General features: G+C 37.6%; 1 protein-coding gene across 3 annotated transcripts in view; it reads right to left on the minus strand.

The window, feature by feature from the left end:
* Positions 1-9,123, minus strand: part of LOC133876341 (uncharacterized) — a 36,370-nt gene extending 27,247 nt beyond the window's left edge. The window contains exons 1-4 of one of the 3 annotated variants that reach the window (XM_062314617.1): positions 8,678-9,123; positions 7,836-7,974; positions 5,328-5,547; positions 5,117-5,217 (exon numbers count right to left, since the gene is read on the minus strand). In XM_062314617.1, coding sequence (XP_062170601.1) covers positions 5,117-5,217; positions 5,328-5,547; positions 7,836-7,974; positions 8,678-8,962 — 745 coding nt within the window. In that variant the 5' untranslated portion in view covers positions 8,963-9,123. The remainder of the gene's footprint in view (positions 1-5,116; positions 5,218-5,327; positions 5,548-7,835; positions 7,975-8,677) is intronic. The other 2 variants (XM_062314610.1, XM_062314621.1) reach the window with 2 other exon arrangements.
* Positions 9,124-11,363: the final 2,240 nt, after the last annotated feature.

The following is an 11,363-nucleotide window of genomic DNA, read 5'->3' on the forward strand; positions in this document are numbered from 1 at the left end:
GCTGACAGCATACATCTTGCTATTGGTATTAGCGCATGCAATAGCTTAGACAAAAAGAATACAAAGGGATAGAAAGGGAAGAGCACTAGTTACAGTAGCACAAGCCATTCAATAATAAAATCTAAGGTGCAGATTACAAAGAAACTCAATAACTGATAAACAATGGTCCAGACCTTGAGATATTGTTTTTATGCAAATATACAAGACTAACAACATATATGGACCGTGCATAAAGACAGGTCACACAAATTATGCTTGTCTCACCTATTAAGGCATGAGATAAGCATCAAAGTCCAAACTTTAGGATCTTCCTCAAGGTAAGCCCCAAACAAAATCCTCATGTCAATTACAAAATTAATCATGGTTGATTTTCACACTATAAATCCTAAAATAAATAACCCTAAGGGATTGACTCGAGTGGAAAGTCACTTGGCATTGATGCCTCATGAAGCATCAGGTCTAAGGTTCGATCCCTCTTGAGTGCAAACAATTTCATAGGACCACACCCGCGAGCAAAAGTCTGAGCCTTACCCAACCTCTCTAGAGGGGGCGCTTTGCATTGTGTTCCAGGGATCTAGTCGGGGCAAAGCCCTGGATACCTCAGTTATAAAAATTTTAAAAAAAAAATAAAAATAATAGAAAAAGTAGAATTTATTGGAGAAAAAAATCAGGAAAACATCAAAAAGTTAGATGAGTAACACTAACAACTGATTATGAATGTTTCTGAAATTTTTCATGCATTCTATGTTTCTAATGAATCTAATTGATTTGGCCTGTTAATTGTTTATTTCTTGAAAAACAAAGATTTGTTAAAGTGGAGGAACTAAAAAACTACAGTGCTCCAGGGCGAGTTAAATGCAAGGACAAAATCCCAAGCTCATATGCTGAATGCTTACAAACTGCCTACTACCAGATACTGCAGTCCTCATCTCTGATGTTCACACAGACACACTACATATTATAATACCTGAAAACAAATTTTTCATAAGCGATTAGGAGAATAATGGTTCCTACTATAGAGGAACCCAGACGTTTGGATCTCTAGGGACAACTCTCATCTCAAGGTGGGTCAGAGATGCCATGCTGAAACAGGAAAAAGTGAAAAAGGACCAACTATACGTGAACACATAAATACAAAAGTCCAGAAGTATCAAAAGTTGTCCCCTAACCCCCCATGAGTTACCACATTATCTGCTGTACATCTTTGCACAAGCAGTAGCCACTTGGCAGCACTTGCAAACCACCAAACTTCAAGGCAGGACTTCCACCAAGAATTAACGAACTAAGTTATGTTAATAGATGTTAGAATATTAATTAAATGATTAATCACTCATTCCTATCAGCTTAAACTTTTGAGACAACTAGTTTTTTTCTATTGAATAATAATTTATTGAGGGAAAATGCAAAAGCCCTAGTAAACAAAAATTATACAACAGATACAACCATCCTAAAAGGTGTCTAAAATCTAAGAAGTTAACAAGATTTAAAAGATTCGAAGAGGGGAGATTAGGAACATATATTACAACCCAATCCAAGAGAGATCTCAAAAAGACATATTTTAAACTAAGCACATTAGACTCGCAGTCCTCAAAAAGGCGATGATTCCTTTCTCTCCAGATGCTCCAAATCAAGAGTGCAGTAATAATTTCCAAGTAGCCTCTTTGAAATGTCTCAGACATTGTCTTTACAAAGAAGCAGCTTTAGAATGTTGCTAGGAATAGCCGACAAAATTTCAAATAGGTTAAGAACCAAGTGCCAAAGATCACTAGTGTACTCACAATGGATAAGGTGATTTACAATCTCCTCATTCTTTTTGCATACGTGACACCAGTTTACAAGGGTGAAACCTAGCATTCTAAGGTTATCAACCACGAGAATTCTACCTAAAGTTGTTGTCCAAGTAAAGAAAGCACTGTGTGGCGGGACCTTGACTTTTCAAACACTTTTCCAGGGGAACGAACCAAGATCTCCAAACTATAAAGATTTATAGTTGCTCTTCACATCAAAGTCATGATTGCTAGATTAAATCCACAACATTCTATTCATCTCCCCTCGAATGGGTTTTAGAGGAGTAAAAAGGATTCAGGAAAGAATCAAGAGATTCCAGCACTCAGTCATGGACTGCCGTAGTAAAACTTGGATTCTAATGTATAAAAGTTCGAGGATACCAAGTAATCTCACACCAAGGCCTCTTTGTCCCAAGCTATCGAATAAAAGTCTGTGAAAGCAAACTTGAGAGCGGCTACACCGCACCACACATCATCCCAAAAACAGATGCAGGATCCATCCCCAACCTTGCAGGAAATAGAGCTGAAGAAATACCCTTTAATCATTCCTAATAATCTTCCAAAAAGGCACACCCATGGGACCCACAAACTTCCTCTGAACTCCAACCCATCCTAGGGGTGGGCGTCGAATAAGTCGGGGCCGGAAATGGTGTTTCCAATCCCCAACCGTGCTTGTTAGTGAAGTCGGGTAATTACCCAACTTCATTTCGACAAGGAATAATTTCGCAAAAAAAAAAAAAAAGGAAAAATCGGTAATGTTCGGTCGGATAAATAGGAAATTCAACCATAAATTCAACAAGAATCACAAGATTACAGCCTAAACTTTCAAGTTTTCAACAAAGTTGAACAAACATTACAAACTAGTGAAACCACAATAACCCAAAACTCTCAAACTCAACAATAATCAAACCCACAAATCACAATATATATAAATCAAAGAAAAAAAATAAACCTAGGTACCAAATCAACAGGATTGGCTATTTGGCTCGTGGTCCTCGTGAATCACGATCTTCTTGTTCATGAATCATGATCTTAGTTCTTGGCTTCTTGCTGCACAGACCGGACGTGGCATCGTGGATCTTGTGGCACATGTGGACAGTGGAGGCTTGCAAAATAGGAGGGCAGCAGATGTGTGAGGCGTGAGCAGCAAGTATTGGGGAGGGAGGGAGATTAGCAATCACGAGAGACTAAGAGTGGGAGACGGCAAAGATGATTCTAGGATTTGAAAAGTGAGAAAAATTTGTATATATAAGCTTGCTAAACAGTGTTGTTTTAGTTGTTATTTTAGGGTTTTTTAGATAACGCATCAAACAATGCCGTTTTGCTTAATGTCGGGTCGAGTCGGAACCCGACGGAAATATCCTTTTACCCGACTACCGACCTACTATTAAATCGGTAAATTTTTTTATTTCGATTTTTTTTTTTTTTTTTATTTTACGGTAGGCGGTCGGTGAGTTTTCGGTAATCGGATAATTTGCCCACCCCTAATGTTTCCCATACTTCTCAACAATCACTTGTCTCCATAAAGAATTCTCCTCGTGTACAAATCTCCAAAACCATTTCCCAAGAAGAGCTTTGTTGAACAACATGAGATTCTTAACTCCCAACCCTTCTCTAGAAACTGAGGAGCATAGTCTTTCAATTCACTAGACGAAACTTAGGCTCACCTCCTGGTCCATCCCAAAGAAAGTCTCTTTGGAGACACCCTAATCTCTTAGCTATACCAGCTGACAAAGGAAAAATGGATAAGAAGTACGTAGGTAAACTGGATAACGTACTCTTAATTAGAGTAAGGCATCCACCCCAAGACAAATAAATCTTATACCATTTAGCCAGTCTTTTTTTCATCTTCTCAACTACCTCCTCCCAAATAGCTTTTGACTTGAAAGATGCTCCCAGAGGAAGTCTCAAAGATTTCAATTGAAGAGAAGAGAAACTACAATTGATAATGTCAGCCAGCTCTTCTTGATGCGGAACCTCCTCTACTGCGACTAATTCAAATTTTCGAAGGTTGACCTTCAAGCCCGAAATTGCCTCAAAACAGTGGAGTATATGACCCAAAATATAGATTTGCTCGTGGTCTACATCGCACATAATGAGCATATCAACTGCAAAGAGGTGGGATATTTCCAGGGGGCAATGTTTTGGGTGCCTACCCAGAATCCCGATAAATAACCCCCAACTATCTCTAGATAGCATCCTACTGAGGACCTCCATGACAATCACAAAGAGAATAGGTGAGAGAAGGTCACCTTGGCGATGGTCCTGAGAACTACCAAAGAAGCTACGTGGGCTTCCATTAATCAAAATAGAGAAGCAGGCCATGGCAATACAAGCAGACATCCATTTCCTCCATTTAGAACCAAAGCCAAGACGTCTCATGAGATAGGAGAGGAACTCTCAATAGACATGGTTGTAGGCTTTTTCCAAGTCCAGCTTGCAGGTAATGCCAAGAATACCTGATTTCAGCCTGTTGTCCAGACACTCATTAGCCATAAGAACCGAGTCTAGAATTTTTCTCCCTATGAAGGCATTCTATGTTTTCAATAAAAGCACTCCCAACACCTATTTCATTTTGATAGCAAGGACTTTCGCCAAAATTCTGTAAACACTCCCCACTAGGTTGATAGGTTTGAAATACTTTACTTCCAACTGCCCAACCTTTTTAGAGATGAAAGCAATAAATGAAGCATTGAGGCTCTTCTCGAACAACTCATGCTCATAAAATTATGAAAATTTTGAAAGAACTAGTGACTTATGGTCCGTTTGGGTGTTCGATTTTTTAAAACAGAATTCAATTCTTATTTGGTGCGCGAATTTCGAGGTTTGACATTTTAAAAAAAAAATTGAATAAAATATGATTTATTCAGAAAAAATTGAATAAAATATGATTAGTTTTTGAAAAAGCTGAATAAAATATGATTTGTTTTAAATCACGTTTGTTTTTGAAAATTCTTTTGCCAAACGCACCATTAATACATCGTACCAAAGCAATGGTCCTGAATTTGAACAATGACTCTGTAATTTAGCTATCATTTCTATTAAATATTCCATGTGTTAGGACCCACTTTTGGAGGGGAAGCTTGAGCTCAAACGTGATAGAGAGTATTAGAATGTTAATTAAATAATTAAATTCGCAATTTCCTATCAACTCAAGGTTTAGGGACAACTAATGATTTAACAATAGACAAGCACAAATAATTATCTAATTATACAATACAATAGCGAATTGATACATCATTTAAAAATCTAAGAGTTATGACATGCAGCAACCATGAAACAACATACAAGCATAACACAGTATACAACAGCACAATTTCAAAACAAACCTGCCAAGATTTCCAGATGCCCAGTTCCTGAAGCACGGTAAGCAACAAGATCACCCAATAGTCTTGCTACAGAATAAACTTCATCTTCCTCTAACACACTCCTGGACAAATGAGATCAAAAAGTGGAAGATCAGAGAGTTAACATACACTAAAATCAGAAAGATGTATATATAGAAATTCTGTAGGTCAACCAAAATGCAGGTAAGCCTACAAGTATTTGACACGCCCCAGACAGCACAAAGCCTCACGCATGCCATTATCAAATACTTCCCTGTAGTGAGCTTTCCAAGCATTATCTTGGGTTGCATAGTAAGATCTCCATTTAAGAATATCAGATCCCGTAAAACACTGAACTAGTGTGACAAAGCACACCATGGTCATAAATAAAACCAGTAATATTTGCTTCCACCAGCTACGGTTTGAAACAATACCTGCATTACAGAAATTGCCGAAGATATTCATTACATTTCACAAGAACCCAGGGAAAGTCCTTGACAACGAGAATCAGAAAGTTATAAATAAGAAAAGTAACAGGACAGATATCTGAATTTATAAATAAGAAACATAACAGGCCAGATATCTAAAAGCCTATACCCTTAGAATCCCAAGTAGGCCTTTCAATGGCAACTTTATACCCAAATACCCAACCAACCGAGAACCAATTAGTGGAGTTTTTATTATTTAAACTTCCTAACATAGTCAAACTTTAAAAGCCTTACAGTCTATATTCTCAACTTCAATCAAATTCAACCACAAATGAACCATTAATGAGACAATTTTATTTTTCAAGCAGATTCCCTATAGATCAAAATTCAACCCTATAGTCAACATGGTAAGGACCATTATATGAGATGATGTGGCAAGATCCTTGATTTTTGGGTTAAAAAAAAATTCAGTCAGTAGACACTGGCAGAAGATATGGAAAATACATCATCTTTCTAATAGAAAAACATACCCTTGCAGCAATTGTACCCCTTTCTTTTTTTCATATTATTATATGTTCTTTTCTTATCAAAAAAAAAATATTTAGAAGGCACAAAAAGGAGTGCAACCCAGTTTGCATAGGAAGCACGTAAATGCACATGAAGAGAGGTAAAAAAAAAAAGGGGGGTCAAAAAAAGGTTACGTCAAATCCTAAATTTCAATTTCACAGTAAACTCTAAAAGTGAATCTGAGGCTGCATGAGATAGATGAATTGAACCCCAAGAGAAGAATGCAACAAGAAATCTTTATCTCACAAAGGATAGTTTGTTTCCTTCAAAAGCTTGCCTATTCCTCTCCAACCAAAAATTCCATCAGACAAGAAGGTACAACTTTCCAATCAGCTAAACCAATTCCGCTACCAAATTTCATGTTCCAAGAATCCAGCAAATCACCTAACAAGTCACCAGACAATAAGGAATCAATTGTCTATGGTTTCCTCATCTCATTGCCACATGTAACACCAACTGGGAAAAATAAATAAATTAAGAAAATATTCTGCTTCTACATATTTTTTCCCATCAAATTATGCATCAAGGTTGCCATCAATACAAAGAATGCAAATTTAGTTGGATACCTTACACACCAAACACTCTCCAGAACTCATCTCTTCTAATACCGCAAAGCTCCAAATGAAAAAATTTGACCTGAAAGTTGCAACTTTTCTACTTGATCTCCAACACATCACATCTTTAACAGACACCTGAACATAAGAAATCAACTGACCGACTCCATTACCAAATACTTAACAAGCCGAAAACACCTCAAATTCCAACCTCCTGACCAGCCTACATAGTTAACCACAGTTGTCCTTTTATTCACAGCCAATAGAAAATAAATCAATAAATAACTCCTTCCACTTCTCCATACCACACAATCTGTCAATTTGCCAAAAAAGAAAAGGCTAAAAAATATTTCTGCACCGACCCAGCTTACGGGAAACATTCTCTTCAATCTCAACCCACCTACTCCGTATTCGGTTTCCACAAGGTCACCCCATTTTTGTTTACACCTACCACCCTCCTTCAAAAAGCATCCCTCTCAAACAGTAACCTCCATAGACCATAGTCACTTACTTAAGAAACTTGATTGAGTTCATGCAGGTGGCTCAACCTTAAGCCCCCTTTCTTTGTGAGTGAACAAACATCCTCCCACTAAATCATATCTAAATTCAACACCCTTCCAATTCCAAAGGAAAGTCTATGAAGTTTTGCAAGTCTACCACTCACTGAAGCAGAAATATAGAGAAGGGAGATGAAATAAGTTGGGAGGCTAGAAAGCATACCCTTTACAAGAGCAAACCCTTTCAAGAGTAACTTTCCCCACTTTGGAGAAGTACTACCTCTTCTAATTAATGAGTGTCCCCTTTATAATTTTTTGTTTATTCAATTCCAATATTCAAGATTAGATTTAGGATGTATTCCATAATAAAATGCATACTATTAGACAACATATATATGCATATCTACACGCGCGCACGCGCACACACACACATATATATATATTTATTGGTGGGAAATGCATATTTTCAGCTAAAAAAGAATGAGCACACATATGACATAATGATAACTACAAGAAGGCCAATGGTGTCTAGGACAATGGTCTGTAGACCAAATGGTATTTTTCCTCCATACAAATAAGGGGTGGAGAATGAGGTCCGTATGAGTATGAGAGTTATATTTACCTGCCAAAAAAAAATTAAAAAAATAAGATAATAAGAAGAAGGAACCCACCTTACCTAAAACACAGTCATTCGATGTTCCATCATGAGATATATGTTTAGTCATATGGAACACAAGATAAGTTGCACCAACAAATTGCAGCACTGTAATTACCATCGCAAACCGGGTCCACCAAAGCCATTTTTTATACCTCATCTGTTCATCAAGAAAATTAACAATAACTTCACGTTTGTACCACAGACATTACGATTAAAAGAAAAAAAGAACACTTAGGTTTGTTTCCGTTTTTCATTCAAAAATGATTCTCTACTTCTCATTGATCCACAATGTCCTTGATTATCGTCTGCATCATACTTCTTACAAGGTAGCTACCGGTAGATCATTTTGTGGTTTTAATGTGTTATGTCAGAATAGTTGGTGGATGTGGTTATGAATACTGTTGTTCTGGTTTAACTGCTCCGCTGGGTGCACCACCGGTGAAATTATTATTCCTCTGGAATTGTTTCTCTTGTGAATAATTGATGAATCTCAGGTGACACATTGCATGGTTGTGGAGCAGAGCTCTATTAGGTATGCTGCTGTTGTCACGTCCCTGGCTCTCCCTATTAAGAGCACCCCTCAAAGAATTCATCCCACCATTGAGAACCCACCTACCTGCATTCAAACTTCACCAGAGTATACGATGCAGAACATCCGTTGAGTCCCCACCCTCACAACTCAATGCTATAAAACAAACGTTTAATTTATCTAAACAGGTCCCGAGTGCTCTATATCAAAAATCTGGGTCCCTAACATCCCCATTCAACTCAGCCCATCACAACTATTCATCTCAGCTTTCATGACAACCAAACAGAACCCAGAAAGAGAAAAACAAGCAAAATAGACAACGGTTTCGTACCCGTCTCTCGTGGCGAATGACGGCGTCGAGGACGGCAGGGGAGCTCTCTGCGGGAGACTCGAGAATGGTCTTGGCGGTGGCTTCTTGGGCGATCCCGCTCGGCACCATTGCCACAATTCTGATCCCAGCGGTCAACGAAACGGCCGCGAAGGGAAACACGTGTCGCCAGTCACAGGACCGGTAATCGAGAATGACGAGAAACCCACCCAGAAGGACCACCCCCGCGTTGGAAAGTCCCAATACTATGACCGCCCATCTCAGGTTCTTCAGCGTAGACAACCACATTGCCTTTGCCTTTCTATGCAAAGATTGAATGGGGATTATTGTGGAAAATTCTCCAGGCGCCTTGGATTTCCATGGGAGGTGCCTTCTGAGTCCATATGGGTGGGCTCTCGTTTCATTTCTATGAAATGTGATCTTTTTCAGGTGGAGGGCTATTTTATAGGAGGCGGGTTCTAGCTTGGGGGATCGATGCTGACAGCTCAATGCCATTGATATCATCTCTTGCATGATTTTTTTTTTTAATCGAAGAAGTAGGTAAACAAGACATTCTGTCTGTTCAAGCTCGACTCATTTAAAAATTGCACAAATTTAAACTTGATCCGAGCTCGTGATAAGTAGTAAAATTTAAACTTAGTTCGGTTCGATATGAGAATTCTTTGTGCTAGTTCGAGCTCGCTTGCTATGCAAGCCGAATACTCTAAACTCAACTTAGCTAATGAAGAATTTATAGAATTTAAAAAATAATAATAAATAAAAAATTTATAACAAAAGCTCATCTTCCCGATCATCGAATGAGACAAATTAAATTAAATAATATTAATAAAAGGTTTTAACTTCCAAGTTCCAACCATCAAATTGAGGGCAACTTTATAATTAAAACTCAAAGTTACTTTTGTTGGCATGTGTAATGACACACATGACTTGGCTTAAAATGAGAGGTTTCCATATCTTTTTATAGATTACTTGAGCAATGAATTATCCTTACACTTTCCATTTGGGACAATTGGAGCTTTGGCTCAATAAGGTAGGTTTGCCTCTCTTTAATAGATTACTTAGAGTATTCCTAGAAGCATCACCAAAATAGCTTTTTGGTGAGGCAATTTAATGAAAACATAAAAATCACTTCCAGCAGCCTCACTACTATAACAAAAAAAAAAAGAATTGGTGAATGAACAGTACTTACCATTAATATTCACTCACCATATCATTAAAAAAACTATAAAAATTTATGGTCTGTTTGGTTCGAATATTATTCAATATTCGAATCAGGTTTTTATTCAAAAACCCGGAAACAAGCCGAATGAAACCCGAATGTTGTTTGAATATAGTTTGAATTTCAAGGTGAAATAATTGTCAAGCATGAATTTTGAGTTTCATAGCTAGCATTTATCAGAGACGTGAATTTTGAGTTTCGTAGCATTTATTGCTACTCTCAAACCGGCTTTTCAGTGATGAGATGGTGGGACCCACGTTTTCAGATGCACTATCATGCAAGACTAACATGTATTTCACTATAAATGCTAGGCGTTAGTATGAGCTTGTAAGGACCGTTGAGTAAATCACGATGTACAATGGTTGAATCTCGTCCGTTGGTTGCATTTGTACATATCAGCGTGCACACACCCAACCACTCTCGCATTGTAACGTAATTCGAGCCTCTTTTCTGTTTCTTTTAAAAAAAAAAAAAATTAAGCTTTTATCTTATTCAATAAACATGCTTAGACTCTAAAGACGCGTGAGTGCATTGGAATTCGACTGGGTGTAAAACATACACCGCACCATTCTCTCATTTTCTTCCTCCTTCCGCCCGTTGCAGCAATATTCGCCGGCATTTGTATCAGATTAGGGTCTTTCACCCATCAGAGAGGTAGGTGATTTTTGCGTTATTTGCTTTTATTCTATTTATTAGACCTGAGCCTAATAATTTTTGGGCTTTGTGTTGTGAGTGACGGCCTCGCACAGTGGACGGAAACTGGCTATAAGATCGTGCATCGGAAGGTAGAACCTCAATGTCTTTAGAGAAGCCTTCTTTCTCGGATGAGCATTCTTCCTCAGCTGCTTCCAACACCGAACGATACTCAGTTCCTCCAATGAAGACAGTCCACGTGGTCGGTCCAAGAACATGGTCTTGGAGGGTTAGTTTCAATTTCATACTTTGTTGTTGTTGATTATTGTTTCCATTTTTATTTGTAATTTGCACAAGAACTTTGTATTTCAGGGACTGTTAAGGGGATTTATTATGATGTTATTATTTTTTGTATATTCTGTTATTAATGTTCAAATGTTGTTCCTATTTGTTGGTTTGGATTTTTTATATCAGTTCTCATACAAGTCTAGTTCCAGCATAATTTTGTAGATTTGTTATTATTGTTTGAATTGTTGTTCTAATTTTGGTAGATCTGTGTGTGTGTGTGTTTTTTTTTTTTTTTTAAGTATATATTTTTTTCATTCACCTAATGGACTAGTATGAGAACTGATCTGTTATAACATATTTTTTTAATGGACATCTTTCTTTTTTAACCAAAAAAAATCTCATACCAGTCGAATTCCAGCGTAATTTTTTGTTCACCAAATCATTTCCGTGGAGGTGATTTATGTTTAAGTGTGTTCTTTTCTCAATCACATCCATCCGCATGTGTTTACAAAATAATTGTCAAAGCTTTTTTTTTCGCAACTTCATAAT

The sequence above is a fragment of the Alnus glutinosa genome, chromosome 1 (assembly GCF_958979055.1).
Source record: "Alnus glutinosa chromosome 1, dhAlnGlut1.1, whole genome shotgun sequence".
NCBI lineage: Eukaryota > Viridiplantae > Streptophyta > Magnoliopsida > Fagales > Betulaceae > Alnus > Alnus glutinosa.